This window comes from Rutilus rutilus, assembly GCF_951802725.1.
Source record: "Rutilus rutilus genome assembly, chromosome: 11".
NCBI classification, from domain to species: Eukaryota; Metazoa; Chordata; class Actinopteri; order Cypriniformes; family Leuciscidae; genus Rutilus; species Rutilus rutilus.
The window spans coordinates 29037609-29060296 of NC_140216.1; the positions used below are offsets into that span (position 1 = coordinate 29037609).

General features: G+C 36.7%; 1 protein-coding gene across 1 annotated transcript in view; it reads right to left on the minus strand.

Moving 5' to 3' along the window:
• Positions 1 to 247: 247 nt before the first annotated feature.
• Positions 248 to 22688, minus strand: part of nudcd1 (NudC domain containing 1) — a 28022-nt gene continuing 5581 nt past the window's right edge. The window contains exons 3-10 of the mRNA XM_084423523.1: positions 22398 to 22586; positions 22025 to 22214; positions 21100 to 21288; positions 16819 to 17026; positions 14661 to 14805; positions 12196 to 12321; positions 985 to 1144; positions 248 to 821 (exon numbers count right to left, since the gene is read on the minus strand). Of these exons, the coding sequence (XP_084279649.1) occupies positions 535 to 821; positions 985 to 1144; positions 12196 to 12321; positions 14661 to 14805; positions 16819 to 17026; positions 21100 to 21288; positions 22025 to 22214; positions 22398 to 22586 (1494 nt within the window). The 3' untranslated portion in view covers positions 248 to 534. The remainder of the gene's footprint in view (positions 822 to 984; positions 1145 to 12195; positions 12322 to 14660; positions 14806 to 16818; positions 17027 to 21099; positions 21289 to 22024; positions 22215 to 22397; positions 22587 to 22688) is intronic.

Here is a 22688-nt window from a genome sequence, read left to right on the forward strand (position 1 = left end):
CATAAAATTACATTATTAGTAAAATGTGCCACAACTGTCTGTACAATTTTGACGAGTTCTCATGGCATTTGGTATCTGTTGATCTTTGACTGCTGACTCATATCTGGTGAAATAATTGCTTTGTCAAAAATGTTTGTTCTGATGGGGTCATGGTCTGCTGGGAACAAAATAATGGAAAATGTAAATACTTTAACTTTTGCACTGACTGTGGTCAAAATGTTAAAAAACACGATGAGCAGAAAACAGACAGGTTCTTACAGATGCTTTTTTATTTTATGTATCTACATCCTAATGGAATGCAATGTAACATTCATGCTCTAGATTGTGTCTCTGGAGGAGCATATGAGCGTAATATTTTACATGTAAAGACAAGTACTAAGTAACACACAAAAACACAGATACATTAGAGGATTTCATACCAACTCAGTCCTGAAATATGACAGTGGTGTACCGGATTAGTTGAATGTACACCAATGAAACCAAATGATCAGCGACCAACCCTGGAGCAGAAGTGTCAATTCATCCAGCAGAATCTTAATTGTTCACTTTCAGCACAAACAGGTTGTTGGCAGTCAGGACAAAGAGTCTCTCATTAGTGGCCCTGAATCCAAGTACGGGGTCATTGGTGTCCAGGTTGGCTACCTGTTGTTTGGCGACCTGCCCGACCTGCCGACCCTGTTTCCGGTTGAAGAGCACCGTGTCGACCGGCAAAGGCTGACGGTAAATGAAGACACGCCTGAGGCACTCACAAAGAGCTGTGTAGGAGAAGTTGGGGGCACAGGTCGCAAACTTTTTATCACGTTTTGAAGCCTGAACATAACCTAAAGTGGGATAAGATGAAAGAATGAAGATTTATAAGAACAGTTTTAGAGCAAAACATCATCTAACTGTACAATTAGACATTACAAACAAAAAAAGGAAAGTAAAATCACTATCAGAAGGAAGTTCAAGAGTTTTTAAGACATTACAGTGTTCACAACTTACCGAGTGCATTAAAAGTAGAAATGTGCTCCCATATATTGTTGTCCTGGTTTGTACGGGTCTGCCACAGCAGTGCATCGACATCGTGCCGTAAGCAGAAAGCGGGCATCTCAGAGGGGTCAATATGCACAGAGAAAAGGAACTGGTGGCTTCCTAGGCTCACCTAAAGGTCAAGAAAAGGCATGTAAAGAATTCAAAATGATCTGTATATCTAACACTAAACACTTTAAAAACACTACCGTTTAAAAGTTTGGAGTTGGTAAGATGCGTTTGAAAGAAGTCTCTTATGCTCACCAAGGCAGTATTTATTCGATAAAAAAATTAAGTAAAACAGTAATATTGGGAAATATTATTACAATTTAAAATAACATATTTCTTAAAAATTCTTACAAAATATTTTTAAAACGTAATTTATTCCCGTGCTGGCAAAGCTGAATTTTCAGCATCACTACTCCAGTCTTCAGTCACATGATCCTTCAGAAATCATCATAATATGCCAAACATTTTTTTATATTATCAATGTTGAAAACATTTGTGCTGCTATTATATATTCTCTGTGCTGTTGTTGCCTCTTTAAGATAATATCTTAGTAGATATAAAGGCTGGCAAGCAGAATGGATATTAATGGATATTGAATTCTTTTGAGTCAATTATTCATTGTACTGTCTGTCTATTATGCTGTCACTCTAGCAGAAAATGAAATGAGAAAGAAAAAGATCTTCATACATATTCTCATAAAAAGATCCCATTATGAGGCGCCCATCTGAAACGACAGCAGGATTGAACCATCAAGGGTAAACAACAGCAATGCAAGATGGTGGCAGCTGTAAGTCAATCATTATTGTCACGGACATGATGTAAAATGCCTCTCTAGTTATGAATCACAACAGTCTTCATGTTGTACTGAAAATGATAAGCGCTACGACTTGAATTCTCAAGTGACGTTTTTGTACCTCTGCTTTTACACTTGTCCTAAATCCATTTGATGAATGCTAGCTGCCAACATCTCCTTAAAAATTCAATTTTTGAAATCTCATCTCGCTTTGCTCACTAGTAGTAGTCTAACTGCACATTAAATTCAAAGCAAATATGTGACGGTCGATATTCACAAGTGGAGACAGCTTCATATGATCAAATGCCTCTTAAAATTGCCAACACTTTCATTCGGACATAAAATGCTGCTAAATTACCTCTAGAAACCTATTCAGATTAGGTCTGGAAATAGTTTAATTGCTGATATTTATCAATGTAGAAAGGGAATGAGTGATGCTATACTACAAGAAATATTTGGATATCAAAAGTATTAATTATTTGGTTTTGCCATCGCGAGATTAGAGTTGAAATGACAAATGTTATGTCCTTGTATTTCAAAATGAACAGTGAAAGCTCTATTTTAACCAAAGTAAGCTGCCTTGAGCTGTGCTGCATTCACAGAAAACTGCCTTCTAAGGCAGCATCCTAACTGAAACATCAACCCTCTAAATAAGCAGCCATTCTGTGTGATGTGTGCCACACAAAGCAACACTACAACTTCCAAAGTTTTGGAAGATTTGACTTTACTTTGGACACTTATGTAGCGATTTCAGCTTAAAGAAAGTTCACCCAAAAATGAAAATGATCCCATAATTTACTCACCCTCAAGCCATCCTAGGACTCTTCTTTCAGCCAAACACAATCGGAGTTATATTAAATAATATCCTGGCTCTTTCCAGCTTTGTAATGGCATTGAATTTGAAGCGTATAAACTATATTTAAGTCATGTACATATATACACATATACATACATATATATACATATACATAAAAGTCTATATTATAAAATAATTATTTCATATTGTGACACAGTGGTGGCGTGTAAGGAGAGCACAAGGAACTCAGGATCATCACCAGAAAACTAGGAAAAAAGGAAAATAAACCACTGTTGTAGAATGAACGAGAACAGAAATCTGAGAACTCAAAACATAAATACTATGAGAGGAGGAGGAACTGAACAAGGAACAGGTGGAAATGAATCCATAAATCCATGGAAACAAACAAGGGCATAATTGAATACCCAGGCAAGGCTGGAAACAGAAACAAAACAAGAAATGAAAACCGAGAACACAAGAACTGAAATATACTTAATATAAATAAATCCCAAAGACAAGCAAAGAGACGAAAGACATATTTATGTATCTTCATTGAGCAAGTACAAACATCCTAAAATTGAATTTGACCAAAATGAGGTTTCTTAAAATCATAATGTTGCTGCCTGCCTTAAAGCTACACTGTGTAATTTTTTTAGTTGATTCTTAGCAAAAAACACTTAGTTCTTTCAAAAATATATGTGCTCATTAATGTATATTTACTTCTTTCAAGTAATAAAGTATTCTCATAAGTTTATAATCTGCCATTGAAAGTACATACGGGTGAGGGGTTCGAATGCCGGTCGCCATGTTGCCCCTCCATCTTGAAACTACATTAGCCAAAGAGGGATATACCTGTAAATTCAAGCTTCGCCTTTAGCGCTTTACACTCAGTGACACAGAGACGAATGCGACGAGGAGATTACTCGCGACTGCCAGCAGATTTGAAAGATTGCTGATGGAGGATCACGTAGCAGAGTCGCCAAGGAAGCGAAAGAGAGAATTAAAACGTCAACACGACAGGCAAATCAGCAAGACCAAAGTCAATACTGGAGTAACTTTTCCCAGATGGAAAGTGCTCATGAGAAGCAAAGATTTTAAAACGGACGCCGAAGTTGCCTGCTTTCATCTCGACAGGTAATTCAGCCTATTTTAGTGGAGCGGCTAAGTGCTTATGTTTGGCAGAATCGTTCAGTTTATGATACAAGCATGACAATTGGCATGAGCAGTCTCCATGGGTCACTTGACAAGAAAATTGTCCGAGCCACTTGAAATTTCAAGATGGCGGCCATTTTTCAAGATGGCCGACACCTTAGTGGAGCAGTTAAGTGATATAGTGGTTTATTTGGTGATACAAGCATGAAAATTGGCATGAGCAGTCTCTGTGGGTCACTTGTTACCTTGTCGTGGTAAGGGAGCTTGTGTACCTCAATGAACCCTGAGAGCTATGCCGGTGGGAGGCAACTCCTGACAGGCTTTACCAAACTGGACAGGTCATGAGTGAGGAGTCAGACAAAACACAGTCAAACTACCTCTCTTGACGGAGTCTTTTGAGGAACCCAATACATTTCTATGAGAAAATGTATCATTTAAAGATCCACATGGCGGGTGGCAGTAATCCTGAAAAATTGCCGCCATCTTGAAATTTTATGTTGCTGTGGGTGGTTTCTTGTCAAATGACCCTTTGAGACAGCTCATGGCAATTTTCATGCTTGTATCACCAAGTAAATGATTTCTTAAGCCTAATTGCTCCACTGGTGGTGGCCATCTTGAAAAATGGCCACCATCTTGAAATTTCAAGTAGCTGTGGGTGGCTTATTGTCTAGTGACCATCAGAGACTGCTCATGCCAATTTTCATGCTTGTATCACCAAATAAACCACTATATCACTTAACTGCTCCACTAAGGTGTCGGCCATCGGCCATCTTGAAAAATCTTGAAATTTCAAGTGGCTCGGACAATTTTCTTGTCAAGTGACCCATGGAGACTGCTCATGCCAATTTTCACGCTTGTATCATAAACTGAACGATTATATCACTTAGCTGCTCCACTAATTTGTGTAAATTTGAAGTTTTATAGTTGCTTGTCTAACCATAGCATGGTTGTGCATAACGCCAGAACGACCTCTAGTATAACTTGCATTACTTTTCCTCGCGTCAATGGTGAAAAAGTATTGTTTACCTTGTAACATAAATCTGTGCTGCGACGGATCACAGGTGATAGTTTTAAAGGCGCAATTGGACGAAGTCGAACTGGAAGCCATGTTAATCTTGGAATAATACGGCCACCGTAGGAGTTAAAACGCCCTCGAAATTGAAAGGAACAGAAACTAATACTGGGTAGTCATATACAATTTCACCGCTAGATGGGGGAAAATATCACACAGTGTAGCTTTAAGTCACTTGCGTTCTAGTTATCTACTGTATCCAGACTCTCCACTCATTTGATAAAAAGTCACACACAAAGCCAACCACTCTAGACACTGCAATTATGAGGGTATTCTGAAATGTTTCCCTGTATTGTTGAGAGCAAATGTAACTGACCCCATGATGTACACGTTTATGCCGTCAACAGCAGCAGACAAAGAGAACAGGAGGTCATATAATGAAACATGTCTTAAAATAAAGGCCCTTAAAACCTGTTTCATTATGTTCAGAGTCACACTTGCTACTGTTTGGTCTCTCGGTGAGAGGTCGAAATGTTTATGGCTCTCCACAAATGGGCACCTGGCTGTGCCAGAACTGCTTCACACGAACATCAAACAGTCTCATGATTAATTCATGAACGCAGTGGTTGTGAAGAGCTCAACAATAAAGATTTTTTTTTCTGCTTGCCTGCTTGGCATGCAAATATTTACACTGACCCCACCACCAAAAATTCTCAACATTTCATGTCAGGCACCTGATTAACTTTAACTTGGCGTAAAATCTTTAATCAGCAGAATTAGCAAAAGTAAATGATAGGGTTGGGTAACAATATATTTATTTCTCGATTTTAATGTATTCTCATTTAGAAGTACTGATATCGATGTCTCAGCTTTCAAATTCTGTAAATTTTATTATGAAATTCAAACGATAAATACCGTTTTGGCGCTCTTTAATGTAGTGCGACAAATTATATAGCACCTTTAGTTCAAGCAAAGCGGCAGCGCACATAACCTGATAATCTCTTCCACTTTATAGCTAGTTATAAGGGATGCCCCTAGATATAAAGGGGTCATATAATGGTACATGCACTTTTACAAGTTGATTGTACTGAAATGTGTGTTGGCAGTGCCTGTACACAACCATCATAAAATGATAAAAATCCATCCAGTGTTTTTTTTTTAATCTTCTTATATGTTTTCCCCCGATCACAAAATCGACGCCCCTCCCACGATTGTTGCGAGCGAGCTGTCAATCATAGTCCGCGCGGACCGGCGTGGTCATTGTTGATACGCTGGAGCACTGTCTATGAGCAGAATGGCGTCTAAGCGATTCTGGTGTTCTGTTCTTGGGTGTAATAACGAACACAGCAGTCATTTTGATGTTCCTAAATCCGAACCGCTGAAGACGCAGTGGCTGAGTTTGTTTTCGAAGGGAATATTCCCCACGATCAACGTCAATGCTTTCATGTTTGCGCGAATCATTTCACACACCGGGCTGCTTTACAAACGAGGGTCAGTAATGTTATAAAGCTGGTTTTGCTAAGAAGCTGCTCCTGAAAAAAGGATCGGTACCAACTATTCATGTTCCTGCTGCACCTCCAGAATAACTGAAGTGAGTGTTACGTTTTATTAACCTTTATTTTAATATTTATATTAATCTTTGCAAATCGCTTGCTGCACGCTTCACGGTGAATGTGGCTGTTTACACTCAGGTACATTACGGCATGTTTTCTATGTACGACATTCTCAATATAATTCATAATCCCACGTTTATGATGAACAACGCGTTATGGTTATTGTGTTATTATTACAAACGGTGTACGCACAGAACAGAGGGGCGGGGTGAGCAAAGCTCATTATCATTTAAAGACACATGCACTTAAACGGCGTGCTGAAAACAGATCTGTTTTTGACCAGGTAAAATTAGTGTTTTCTTACAATACAATTTTTTTTTTTTTTTTAAGTATATTACACACTTTTAATTTAGACCCTAAAGAATCATATTAGCTTGTACAAAAATGCCATTATATGACCCCTTTAAGTACAGTAATCATTTCACTTTTAATAAGTGTTTTCTTAACATTGCTTATCTAATTCAAGTCCTGATTAACATTTATTATTTCAATTATCACTCAGTTTCAGTGAGTCATTTAACCATGCATTAATATCTTTGGAAGGGTTTTGTCTTTTAAATACATTAAAATGTACATTTACATTTACATTTAGTCATTTAGCAGACGCTTTTATCCAAAGCGACTTACAAATCAGGACTAAATTAAGCGAGTCATCATGAAGAGGCAAAAAACAACAACAACGCAAGAAGTGCTCAAAATACGAAGTTCAGGCATTATTCAGAGTAGCATAAGCAAGATAAGTGAGGTTTTAAAGGGAAAGGTTTTTTTTTTTTACATCAATGTACAAATTCTTCACATCATTTCATACTTGCATAATGCAGTGATTCCCCAACTTTCTTGTTAGCTGACATTTCTTTGACCTAATATATTTACTTGAAGTACCCCCTGAGATTTAAGCCAATACAAATATAATAATATTAAGTTAACGGTTCTCTGATGTCAGTTAATGGTCACATGGCATGCATTTTTTTTTTTTATTATATTTTATTAAATTATTTTAATTTAAAATGTTTATGACTTAATTACTTCATAGCCTGGGAAACCCTGACATAATGTAATATTTAATGCACTTCATGTTGTTGATTACAAAGAATGGAACATATTTTCTTTTTCTTTGTATTTTTATATCAATATGGTACAAGATTATTGAACTCAAATCAATGTGATAAACACGTTAGGTCAAGAGTAATCTAAAAGTAATCCAAAAGTAGAATACATTACCTTAAATATGTAATGGATTACGTTACTAACTAAAATTGTCATGTAATTTGGAATCAGTAACCGATTACAATTTGTAAGTAATCTACCCAGCTCTGCTTGCCAACAGAGTACCGATATCTGTAATTGCATTGTATTTTTATTTTTTTTAAATATTAAGCAGAGAAACCAAAAGAATATGAATCAAATTAGGTGGCTTAGCAAACAGACATTTCTTTCAGTTATTTTTATGCCTAATAGTGCCTGTTAAAATGTATTGTATAGGCTACTGTTACTTTCACTGTTCATATTATTGCTCTATCAAATTCTATTTTTAATTTAATTGCACAGTGAATATTTAAAGCTGCTCCAGCAGGGCTCAACCAGTAGACAGCAGTGGGTGATTTTCTGTCTTTGTTGTTAGATTAACATTGAGGACAAAGACTAGAGATGCATCGATTGCAATTTTCTTAGCCGATTCCGATTTCCGATTTTCTTTGTAAGTGTGACCTGCCTGCCGATACCAATTTTGGCTGATTCCGATTTTCTTTCAAAAAACTATAATTGAAAGCATACAAACAAAAATCTACTTTTCTTCAATGCAAAATTTAAAAAAGATAGCAATAAAACAAATAAAAACAACAGCTCAAATAAATAAAATAGAATAAAGAGAGATAGAAATAATCACAGCTTTAAGTTTTTCAGGTGGTATACCGTATACAGTATATTCAGGTAAGAAATACTACAGAAATTAAAGTAATCAACTGCAAAATAACACCGCATAGTCTTCATTATAAAATTTAAATACAGATTAACGCTTACAATTAGTTACAAAAGTTATTCAAATAAACGCAGAGTGATTTTCTTTGTCTGTTGTTCTTTTATTAACATGACAGACAGCAGAAGGAGGAATATTAGGCTGCTGTCACTTTAAGAGCTTATGCACGGATCCAATATACTGTTACACAACTTGCGTTATCTTTCTCAACTTAGGTTCCAAAACTGACTTTGTTTAACTGAATACTCACCAAGAAGGGCATTTTTACATAATTTTGTATGTATTTGACTGTTTAAGCGCAGTAAGCCACTCATTTGGTACTTGCGACTTACATAGATCAGTGGTGCGCATGCTTTTGGTGTGAGCACGGAAATGATGCAAAATACAAGCACTATTTAACCAGAGCAAATGAGACGAGTGAACGGGAGGAGGCGGGTGTCTGTCACTTCGCTGTTGGAGAGAAGTGAGAAAGCGCAGCTGACGTTATTGCCTTAGCCGCCATGGCAACAACACGGACCAGTTCGGAATCGGAAAAGACGTGAACTAACTGACCTAACAGTCCGGGCCGATCATGCGGAAAATCTGCTGATTCCGTTCCCTGGCCAGTCGATCGGTGCATCTCTAACAAAGACAGCAGTAGGTTTATTAGGCTGCTGCCACTTTAAGAGCTGCATGAATCCAACACACTGTAACACACACATTTTCTTTTTAACCGTTTACATTCACTTAACACATAACCGACAATGTTTCACAAGGATACTTGGCTATACAGGCATTTTGACATACTTTTCTGTGAATTTGTCTGTTCAAGCACAAGAAGACATGAAAGCAAACTCGATTCAATAGGCTATTCAGGCTATTTTTTTTATAATGGCCATCATTTAAATGTTTAATAATTATGTAATTAAATCAGGTTATTGTAACCTTTAATGTTATAGTGATGTAGCAACTGGGGTTCCCTGTATGGTTTACCACATTAGTAAATCGAAATTGATTTACTAATGCTGGCTTGTTAATCGAATTGAATCGTGAAGAGTTTGTGTCAATGCCCAGCCTTAGTAAATGATTAATACTATCACTGGAAAAAAATCTTATATTTTGAAAATAACAATTAGTCTTTAAAATAATAAATAGGAAGAGTTCACCCAATATTTTTCATTAGCATCATTCCAAAAACTTTTTCTATGTAAAAAAATATGTATATATTTTGAAAGTCTCTAAGGTCTAAAACTACATATCAAAAAAAAAAATCTCATTTTATTAAATGTGTCTCATTTTATATCTAGTGACAGCTGATGGGTTAATCGTTCATTTACTACAGATCTCATCTCAAATATTAAAATAACCATCCATCATTGCATCTCAAGCATTTTTTTTGTTTATGTTTAACGGAAAAGCTCATCTCAAATGGTGGTGATGAGCTCTTGAGATACACATCATTCAGATATACAGTAAATGTCAAATCCTCTCCTTTACTTGCTGCTGTCATGGCTTCAGTTGAAAGATGAGTGTGTGTCTCTAAGAGGTGCAACTCTTCAGGAACACAAAAAGAAATACAAGTTCTTTCAGGTCTGCTCACGCACCCACTAAGGGGAAACAAACATGCAATCTGAAAACTCTGAAGAGGTCGACATGGGCACGGCTCTCCTCAGAACCTGGAGAGACGCGGCTTGGCAATCTGTGAGAGAGTGCACTCAGGGAAAGGTCAGTGTGTTTCGCTGCATCTATGCAAGTGATTTAGAAGTGAGAAGAAGAGGGGGGGGGGTCCTACTGGGAATTTAATTCTATGGCAAAAGATAAAAAACATTTGAAAGCCTTTACAAAATGTACTGCATGTACAGGCAAAAGTGAAATCTAGGATGAGAAGACCTATATTGAGTTACAATACAAAGGCAGAAGACGGTGATAATGGATAATAATAATTATTATCATTATATTAATAATACTTTTATTGTATTTTTATTATTATTATATTATTATTAACAATAACAATAGTTGAGTCAAACCCTTTGGATAAAAGTGTTTGCCAAATGAATATGAAGACTAAAGAACTGAGTTTCAAAAGCTTTCATTTACTAACTATTCATAATCAGGTGTAATAGGCTTTCATTCCGTCTTGTATGAATATGTACAGTATAATCAATCCATATACTAAACAACTAGAGTGACTTGACTTGATTATCACAGCTGTACCGATAATAAAAGCCAATATTTGAGGAGTTTAGAAGGGAAAATTATTCCTTGTGATTAAATGAGATTTCTGGCACCTATTGAAATCTTAATGATGAGCCATCATAATACTACTATCTTTGCTTTCAGCCACTTCACTTTTAGGTAACTGATCCCTTGATTACATGTCAAAGAGACAGTTAGCACTAGACTGTGCCGAACCATCAAGTGCAGGAATGTTACTTGAAGCGCAAGATGCCAGGAGAGAAAAATCAATATTGCGTTTCTCTTAAAGCACATCATTAGCCTCTTATGAGAACTTGAACAAAATAACAGCCGTGTTAGGTCAGTAGCAATTTAAACATTGATCTGAAAGCAATGAAATCTTTACAATAACGGCAGAGAATTTTTTTTGTATTTTTTATTTTATACTACTTAACTTAACTACTGCCGCAATTTTCTAAAGCAGAGCCAACTGGTCCTGTAGGTGATATCGGTGGTCGCTCAGGTCACCAACATGCCGGGGGTCCATAATATCATCTTCCAATTAATGCTCAACTTAAGCTAATAACGAAATATGTTAATGAAATTAAATAAATGTAGTTTTCCCACACTGTGGGAAAACTACTAATGAAATTAAATAAATTTAGTTTTCCCTTTAAATTAAGGTTTATTATTTAAACATGCATAGACCTCAATCACAGTAGTGTAACCATGGTCAGGACAATTATTTACACCTGAAATGATTATGTGAAATATAACTTACAAATTACAGATAACATCTGGACTTTGAAGCCCTCCCCATTTAAAGGACCTATGTTTTATGCTAATTGCCATTCTACCAGCCTATAGAGTGCAACAGTGCCTGCCCACTTTTTAAGCTGTGTTGGTTCCAGAATAATTTTTTCCATTAATTTCTCCCATAGAGATATTTTAAAGCCTTTGTTAAACTGTTATAAGCAGTGAACCAAACCAACTAACTATGAGGTGAAGCACAACATTCACCAAACTTTGAGTTGAAAAACAAAAAGACAACGTGCAAGATTGTGTACTTAATGGCTTTATTGAGGGAAAAAACTCCAATCCCATGAACCACTGCAAGCAAATAAAACAAATCGATGAAGAAATATAAAACTTCTCATTATTTCTGTATAAATAATCTTACATTTATTGCAAAATGTAAATGTATACACCTATTTAAGTATTTTGAGAGCGAGGGGAAACCGACTCAATTACATAATTTAGATTACTTTATGAGAGTGAAATCTTAAAAAAATGCTTGGTTCTTTCAACCCAACAGTTGGGTTTAAAATTGTATTTAAAAATGTCCATATTTGACCCAAACATGGGTTGAAACAACCCAGCATTTTTTAAAGTGTGTGTTTTCTCTGGAAGCTCTGTGTTTTGACTCTCTGATTAGCGGAAATTTCTGTACAGCATCATGGGCAATGTAGTTTTTCACCATTAATTCACCTGTTAAAAACGATTTAAAAAAAAATACGTTGAAATAATATGAACAGATAGATTCAGCAAAAGCGCATACCATCGAATGACAACCTCTAAACTCACAGTAGGCCTGTCTTTAAAAGTCTAAAAGTTATTTTTAATAATTATTTTTCATCCGAAACCCGACTGTTGCACTCTATTGTATTTCTATGGCCTTACCACATGGGTGGGCTTCAGAGTGGCACCATCAAAGCGCATCAGTGTAGAGCTGTCCTCCGGAAACATGTCACAGTCCTCCAGGTCCTGAGCATTGCAAGGGGGCTTGTCCTTCTCTGGGTTTGGATTCTATGAAGTCAAATCAGAAACAAATACTAACATTTTTGAAACTTTTCCCAATGCCTTCATGATTTATTTTCACTACTTTTCAAATATATTTTATGCATACATTTTATTGTCATTAAATCCTAAAAGGGTGATGACACTTGAAATCATATTTGCCTTGATATTTTGACATATAAAAGGTCTTTCTACCATTAAAGCATTCTGCAAGTTTAATGGCTTAAAACGTCTTCCTCATTATAAACCAAGCATTTATTTAATCAAGCTCCAGAAACAGCTCGTTTTGATATTGGGTGACCTGTGACATCACACAGGAAAACAGATTTGCATATGACTGCCTCCAGAGCGAAACATTGACAAATACCTCATCGCACCATAGGCCGCGCCCACTGATATTCAGTAACTTAACGTAACTTAACTGGATACAGCATACAGATGTGCGTTCAGTTTCTGACATACTCCACGCATATGAGTCTGTCAACAACAGGACAAATGGAAGAGTGGAAGATGGTTTAAACATATTGTTTGTGTCTCTGTTTTTATGGCATCCCGGATCGTGTTGAAGGTAGGGATGGGGCCGATCCGATCCAGTATCGGTATCGGGACCGATACCAGCGTAATTCACGTATCGGATTTTCCCGATCCAACCTGCTGAGATATCCGATATCCATGAGTCATGTCTGCGCTCGCTTTAACGTCTGCTGAAATGACTCCAAAGTCCAAAAGTGATTCCCGCCGGCGAGTCTGCTAGCTGGCTGCAAACTGTGGAATGGATTTCCTGAACGGAGGCGCGGCTCAATGAGACACAGAGTTATGAGACACGCCCCCGCTCAGGAAATCCATTCCACGGTTTGTGGCTAGCCAACAACGTCCGCTGTGTGGAAATACTTCACACTGGAAACACTGCAGAGCAAGACAGCAAAATGCAATGTTTGCAAAGCTGTAATTCAGAGCCCTTTAAAGCTCCCTCGCGTCGTACAACACAACGAACGCAATCAAACATTTAAAAAAGCACCACGTTACTGTGCGTTCACACCAAACGCGAATAGCATGTCATTCGCGTCTACCGCGTCTATTTGGACGCTTGAATATTTTGAATCCATTCGCGCGACCAAAGAAAAAATGACGTGCGTAAAAACCAAAAGTTTGAAGTGAAATCGACGCGCATCTGAGGCGAAATCCGCTTGTCTGTTTGCAAGATGGCTGATTTTGATCGAGCATTCATCGAGAGAGTTACCGCATCGGAGCGAGGATCACCCTTCAGATAGTGTGTGTGTAAGATGTTTACACTTGCACTTTTCTTATATTTCAAGACGCAAGTATTTGACATTTTGGGAATGTAATAAATATTGACATGACAATCAATTTGAAACCCTTACAGTTGCATATTTGTTTTCAGAATGGGATTTTTCCTGTTAAAAAGATTTCCTGTTTTTTGGACTTCCTTTTCTGACCTTATACTTACCTCAAGTTGCCTTTTGGGGCATACAGGCATACATACGTACATAACATATCATTCATACTTGCCTGTTGAGAGAAGTTTATTTCAGCATCATATAAAATAAACAATAATGATAATAATAATATTAAATCAAACACAGCTCTGGTATCGGAATAGTATCGGTATCGGCCGATATCCAAATTCAGGTATCGGGATCGGATCGGAAGTGAAAAAATGTGGATCGGTGCATCCCTAGTTGAAGGATTATATGTTTGTTCGGAGGGACAGTGTAATGGAGAGTTTCAACTTTTGTTGAAAGATGAAAGTCATCATTGGATCTGATAGCAGTGACATCACAAACCAAAAATGAATGATTTCATGTTTAGTAAGTGATGGTTTTATATGGATAATGTTTTCAAAACGCTTTCTCACATGCAACAGCAAGTGAGTGTTGATACTGTTTCCTATGCCATGGCGTTAGCCAGTCATAACAGTTTACTGGCAAGCCTTAAAGGAGCCGTCCCTTAAAAACGGGTGATTTCAGACAGGAGATCAGAATGAAGGTTGAAAATAATGGAAAAATTTTTTGCATATGCATATACTTAATTAACATTATAAGTGTACCTCAAGGAACAAATTAAAATATTAAAAAAACATGTCATGTCATGACCCCTTTAAACTATGAAAATCCACCATAAAACTATGAAATGATTCACATTTAAAGTTATGATAAATCTAAACAGGAAGTGAAATAAAAAACTAATTTTATAATGTGTACACATTTTTTTATATAAATTTTCCAAAAAGTAACAACCATAGTCCCACAGCTATGGTGTCCTTCCCACCAAACTGAGCAATTTTGCCCCAATAAAATGTATTTCAAAAGTTATTGAAAGAAACTGACCAGGTCTTCAGCAGTGAGATACGAGAGTTTCTGCTGGAGCTGTGATTTTTGTTCGTCATTCATTAGATACTCTCCTCTCCGGTTCCCCAGAACCACCTCGGACCAGAGTGGGCCTTCACTTCGCTTCTGTAGACTGACCTCCAAACTACACACACAAAAACTCCAAATAATTACAGATAAACATGGTTGAACATCTTTTCATAGTGCATCACAAAAAAACAAAGCAAAATTAAACCTTCTGGATGAAGTTTAAATGATTTACATAGATGACAGAATAAAAACACATTTTGGTGTTGATAATTCAGTCATTCATTAAGGACTTGCTTTTCAATTTGAACTCGGTGTACAAGTACTATTAAGAATGGAATATTTCCAATCTATTTAATTGCATCTGATGAAAATAATTCCTTTCATATATTCCATTATATTGTATATGCCTCAAACAGGACCACTTTGGGTTCCCATACAAATGCAAATTACTTTTACATTGACTGTAAACACAACAGACAGAGAAAACATAAACGCACGTATAAACACTCAAAACAAAACCCAGACGGAGTACTTCTCACACACTCAAGAGCACAAGAGGGGTCATCAGGGGCCTCTTATTAAAATCAAGGATCTGAAAACATAGACGAGAGGACAGAGAACAATGTGGAGGGGTTGTTTGTGTCTCCGGAGGAGGTAGTGAGTGAACGAGACGTGAGATGATGTTTATTAGCGAGAGGAAGACACAGCGGATGAAGGGACGGATGTGGAAATTCAAATCCGATGAACAACTAACGCTCTAATCGTGTTTTTGAGAAATGACTAGTTGTTAAAACCTTTCAATTCTTGATACGTGATGAATGTGTACGGAGGCACAGTGACAACTCACACCTCTCATAAACATTCACCAATGTGGGCGGTTGTTCTCCATATGCGTTGCTTCAGCTCAACATTTGCCAAAATCCTCTTGTGCATATCCACAATATATTTAGCCTTTGTCAAGACATAATGAGAAACTTCACAAGCTTTAGTAACATTTTTCAAGTTTGCCACTACTTCTGTCATCCTTTATTCAGCCTCAAGTCATTACGACCACTTTCTTTCTTCAGTGGAACACAAAGGAAGATGCTTAGCAGAATGTCCAGGCTGTTCTTTTCCATATAGTGACCAAGGACTGTCCATCTCCGAGTCCGAATAAAGACATAAAAGTAGTCCCTACGACATTAAGAATTTTGTCCAGTCGGTTAAGTAGTTCAGATTTTAAGATTTTACAGGAAATAATATTTATCACAGAGACCCACAGATGACATGCAGGGGAAAAAACAAGATATTGCGACCACAAATTAAGAATTTGTTTCCACTACTTATTTAATTTGTAAAAAATAAGTACAACGTGGCCACGATTTACCTAAAATAATGGAACAAATTAATAAAACATGGCCAAAATTTTACTCAAATGAGGAAACTTATTAATAAACACAGCCACAAATTAATAAATCATGGAAAGTAATTCTTAATTTGTTGCCACAATTTCTTGCATGCGTGAGCTTCTCTCCATTGTCTCTCCATTGACATGCTACACAACTACCACTTTGTCACTTCAAAACGTTTACAAAGAGATCATAAAACGAATCCATATGAAAATTCAATCTGTTCATCATAAAAAGTGACCGTGTCTCTTCAGAAAATTTGGACTAAACCAATCCATATGGACTAGGTTTACGATCTCTTTATGAACTTTTTGAAGCGACAAAGTGGTAGTTGTGCGGACTGTCAATGGAAGGACAGATATCTCTCAGATTTCATAAAAAATATTTTAATTTGTGTTTCAAAGATGAACCAAAGTCTTACAGGTTTGGAATGACATGAGGGTGAGTAAATGATGACAGAATTTTTTTTTTGGGTAAACAAACCCACTTTATAATACTTTTTATTCTTTACAAAAGTTTAACTGCAAAGTTTTTTGTTTTTTTTGCTTACTGATACTTCCAATACAATCACTTTTTGCAATTTTGACAAAAGCTCATCTATGTTTCATTCTAAAGTTATTCTCGTCTGTTCCTCACACAAAACTTTTGAATGGCTTTAGAAGATCTGTCATTTTCTGGGTAAAAAATTATTTTAACAAACCAACAATATGTTGCGCCAACTACTATCAGAATCTTTTTACCTCTTATCATCTTGAATGGTCCAAGTGCTGGCCTCAGGATCTACAGGCGCAAACAGTTGCCCATCCAGAAGCGGTGCATAATCTCCTACTCTGACACGTAGAAAATCAACGGTGAGCTTGAAGCGGATGTCATCTTTGGTGGTGCCTTCAGGTAAACGCACACAAACGGTCACATCCTCTTCTGTTTGCTGCCAGAAGTAGATGGGGTCTGTGATAGGAACAATGGAAGAAGTGACACCTGATACAAAGCAGATGTTTATGGATGAATGCATAACTAAATTTCACAGATACCTGGTAGACTTACACATGATTTTTTGTTAAAACAGGTAAGAAACACTTCAGACAAAGAGTATATCTTGAAAACAACTCTGTAAGTGATAAAACAACAACTTCTAAAATACTGAGACTAAGCTGTATTTTGTTATGCAGCCTTGTCTGTTCAATTTCATTGTCTATTAAACATCATTTAACTATGGTGAACTATGTGATTGTGCGTAATACAAAGTATGAGTTCGGAGAATTCTAGATCACTGTGACACTACTGCAAAAGATGACAAATAAAACATGTATATGCATGACATTCTGTGTCAATGTGTGACTTTATTTAGCAATAGAAGTAAGAACTCTGTGTGCCCTTTTGTTGAGAAAATCTAATATAATTGGAAGAAAAAGCCTTTTCTACATGCTGTTGAGTTCTGATGATGTAGTGACTGTACAGCAACAAACACTTAAATATAAAGAACATAAGAATTCTTATCTTTGGATCGGATTTGGATCTGTAAGAGTAGGTCAAATGAGGTGGTGAAGCCTAGTAGTTAGAGCTCAAACCCCCAACTCAAGTTGCTCCTGGGTGGACTGTGGTAATTGCGTCACTTCAGATAAAAGTATGAGCTAATTGACAAATTTGTCACGCTGGACGAAAACCGAAGCAATTCTCGACAATTACATTTTCTGCTTTTCCAGAGTTATAGCTGTAAGCAGAAATGACAGGAGACAAATACACCTGTGGCACAAAAACTGTAAAGTTAAGTAGATTTGTTTGGTTATGGCACCTCTGGTGGTGGTTTTATAAAGTTTATTATATGGTTTTAACCAGTAGGTAGCGCTGCCAGCAAATATAGGAGGTATTCTCAGGACAATGTTGCAAACCTTTGTGTCAATATGCAGTACTTTTACAGTAGACTACTTCTTTTTAAAGAAATTAATACTTTAATTTAGCAAAGATGCATTGAATTGATCAAAAATGACATTAATAACGCAACAAAAGATGTCTACTTCAAATAAATGCTGTCTACTCAAAATATTAAGCAGCACAACTGTTTTCAACATTGATGATAATAATAATAAATATTACTTGAGCATCAAATCAGCATATTAGAATATCTGAAGGATCAATTGACACTAATGGCATCTGAAAATTCATCTTTGCCATCACTGGAATAAATGACATGGTAAAATGTATTCAAATAGAAAACAGTTGTTTTAAATAGTACTAATACTTCACAATATTAATGTTTGTACCGTATTTATGATCAAATAAATGCAGCCTTGAGAGAGATAAATGAGCATGAGAGAATATGGTTGCGTACATTTCTATTGATCACACTGGCATCCAGATGATGTAGTTGAGCACACTTAGCATTTTAAAGAGCTGATTCAGGTGTTTGGATCACAGTGATGGATTGATGCTGTACAGCCCCAGTAAAGTTTTCCAGATCATGTTAATCTGCAGCATTCTCTACAGCTGAAAGTAGCATTAAGAACAGACCTGCAACATGGGGATTCACACAATGAAAACTGCATTCGGCACAGATTTTTGGCCATGTTTCTCATTTTAACTAGTGAATCGGGTGATGGAATACAGCAAGTGCTAATATACAACACTATAAGCAGGCTAAAATTCATTCTAACTGAATTCCTCACAAAAGTTTGTGGTAGTTGATCTCTTAATCAGAAGTCGAAGGTAAAAAGAGAGGTGGATGAGGAAATAAGGGTCGGAGTCTCACCCACGCACAGTCTTAGATGTGCTGGCAAAACCTTATTACTGAAATTGGAACAATTTTCTCAAGCCATAATGCTGCTTTAGAGTGCAATGAGGACTGAGAGCAGCATGCTCATTATCTTCTTTTGTTGCAGGTCTAGTCAACTTGCGCCTCAACCAGATTCTTGCTGAGCAAAACAGGATAATGAAGAGAAGGGCAAAGATATTCCGTGACACTGCTAAATCACTCTGACTCCGTGTGTATAAAGGGGACATATCATGGAAAAAAGGATTTGAAATTTGAAAGGATTTGCTCTTTTTGAAATAAGAGTTTGATGTACTATGTAGACATGATGCAAAACTCTCCCCTAAATCCAAAAAGCAAAAATGGCTTGTTAAGAAATATTGGTTGACATCACAACCATAAACACATGTATCTGCCCACATGAGTATTTAGCAGATTTTTTTACACCGATGACCTACAATGTAACCGCCAATGTCAGTAGATCTGCAAAAAGGTTATTCACTCACAATAGAGGTAAGTTACATAATGGAAGTCTAAAAGTACAGTAGCAAAAACTGTATAATCTTTATAATACTACAGAAATAGAAATTGCGAAAATGGTCATAGGAAATGTGATTATTGATTTAGTTTAATTACTGACATAAGTGAACATTGAGGCTAAATATAAAATATTGTAAAAATATTGTCTATTTAAAGGGTGACGAGTCATGTCTGTTTGTCCATGTTTTCATGTCACCATGTGATCAGTGAAAGGGTTAATTAATCACAATAATAGTCATGTATAAAATAAAAGTCTTAATTCTAAGAATTAAGGTGGAGGGGGTGCTTGCATTGTTTTAATTTGTGTTCCATGGATAAATGGAAAAGTGTGTGTGAGTGAGTGAGTGAGTGAGTGAGTAAGAGAGAGAGAGAGAGAGAGAGAGATTTAAATAATTATTAATATTTGCCAAAATCGTATAGATTTTGTCTTGTCCAAAAAGACTTCTAATTCACACTACATTGATTCTCCACACCCTCTGATTACAGTGTTCATCGTATATATACTTAAATATATATATATATATATACGCTTAAATCAACACACCATCAACAGAGTATTAATGTCTGGTGTGCGTGTGACCATTAATAGTCTTTTGTGGCTAAGGAAGGTCGACCTCTCTTTCTGAAACAAGCTAATGCACCTCCATGTTATCCACCTACCAATGGAGTCTCTCAGAACTCTCAGCCTCTTAAAATGAGAGAGAGAAAGAGGAAGAGGATGAAGCGAGATCACTCCTTTATGTCACAGAAAAAAAAAAGCTCAAAGGGAGCACAGGAAACAAATGGCCTTTTAAAAGTTCCCTCTCTCGCAGGTTTTCAGATGACTAATAATACAGGTGTTAGAGGGAAAAACAGGAAATGAGTGGACATTAAGATAATTACCTATCGATATGTTTGGAATTTTTGTTAGAAGCTTTTGGTGAATTCAATCATTGACTATTTTAGGATTGCTAGAAAGGAAGAATTCAAACACACAAAAACTCTTGTTACTTAAATGAGGAAATAAACAAATATTGGACCGGAAGGGACACTACCGTCCAAGTCTGAGCACTACTAATGAAGCAATATTTGCAATTAGCACTCGCTGGCATAAAGAAAATGTCAAATGATAATGAAAACGAGGTGCTAGTTCATTCAAAATGCCAGACAAATTTCATCACAGAATATATAAATAAACATGAACTGCTTGTCATGACAGGATTCAATTTATGATATTCTAGCACGAAAACGTGCTATTTATTAAACCTCATTCTGTCACATAGAAAATAATTTACATATATTTTGCTCTAATGTGTCATGCAGCTGCCCTATATTTACATAAAACAAATCAGCCTACTTTACATAAACTTTTTCCAAAATAGAAAAATAAACCAAACTGATGACCACTGCAGTAGAGAAGCGCATGGTCCTCTCCAGTCCTCATCACAGTCTATTTGAGGAATTCTATTCGAATGATTCTTTCTGATGTTTCTATGGATACAAAAAGCCTCTGATTCTTGATTCTATGAAAGTGCACTACCTCAAGACTGCAGCACTTGAGAGTTTCTAGTTGGATTGGGGACTACTTCAAATTTCTTTTCTTCCAGGCTTTCAGGGTTCTGTCAAAGTGCAACCTAGAGCGGTGGTGAAACTGCCCTTTCTAGAAGTTCCTGGGACTATTTCAGATTGTTTTGTCTATCTGAATGTAATGTTTATTCCAATATGACCTTCTGTTTTCCTGACAGTTGGTTCTCACCTGAGGTTTCCACCTCCATATTCTCAGCAGGTGGTTCTTCAAGCGGAAGTCCATCCACCTCAGTAAATGTGAATGGCTTCTCTGAGGCTACAACGACTCCTTTACCCTGAGGCTCCACTGCAGCATAGTGGGGAACAGACTTGCCCTTCATCATCCTCCTCTTCCTCATACCATACTTCCTCTCCTCACCTGTGAGAAAGAAAGCACTTTACTAGCTGTATTTTTCTACATTACATATTTTTCCTTCTTTATTTTTTCAGCACCTCCAACCCAAAATGATATCTTCAATTTATACAGCTAGCTAACAGCTCAAAAGTTTGAGGTCATTACGATTTTTTGAAAGGAATTAATACTTTGATTTAGCAAGGATGCATTAAATTGATCAAAAGTGACAGTAAAGACAAAATTATATATTTACTTTAAACTTTATATTTATAAAAAAATATATATATTATCGTGTTTCCATAAAAAAATTGTTTTTCAATATTGATAATGATAAGAAATGTCTCTTGTCTTGATCACCAAATATCAGCACATTAGAATGATTTCTGAAGGATCATGTGACTGAAGACTGGAGTAATCGCTGCTGAAAATTCAGCTTTGCATCACAGGAATAAATTACATAAATACTGTATATTAAAATAAAATAAAAAGTGTTATTTTAAATTGTATTATTTCACAATATTGCTGTATTTGTGATCATATCAATGCAGCCATGGTGAAAATAAGAGAATTACCAACCCCAAACCTTTGAATGGTAGTGTGTATTTCCCTATATACTGTCATTATATACAATGATGTCCAAAAAGGTCCTTGAAAATGCTTTAAATTTAAATGAACATATATTTAACTGTTGGTAATAAAAAGTATAAAGTATATGCAGTTCCTGTTTATAAATTGAGCTGAACAACAGGGAGACACTCACTCTCTTCTTCCCCAACAGAGTTGTCCACAGTGATCCACTCCAGTGAGATTGAGAAACCGCTGCCTTTGGCATCAGATGGATCTTTCTGGACTCTCAGAAGCAGCACTTCAATGGTATGAACATGAGAGCGCACGTGAGCCAGGCTGTGAACGATGATGAACGGCTCTCCTAGACGCTCACTGAACATCGGCTGGGAGAAAAACAAACAAAAAAACAGTATATATGCAAAATATGTAAATGTATAAAAAATGCCATGGGAAAATAGCAGATGAATTAAACTCTCAATCAATCTCAAACCAACAATTAAAAACGAATAGTTTGATGAGTGAGAAATGTAACTGTTAAGTAAAAATACTGGTCGACTTTCCCCCACCTCCCATTTAAGATGTGAACTCTCTCCCCTCTTGCTGGTGCGCAAAAGTGTCAACTTTCCGGTTCCATCGGACAGTGCGGCCCAAGTCGCGGAGGTCAGGCTCAGGGAAGCACACAACTGCTCCCCCTCACACAAGCTTGGGTCCGATTCAAAAAGGAACATCTCACGAGGTTTGCCCAAGGCTGTGTCCTGGGAAAATAGTAGATGGACACCTGTCAATTATGCTGTCTCTGAAAACCACACCTAGACCGTCTCTACACCATAGGGAATAGAAGTCTAAGGGCATTTTCA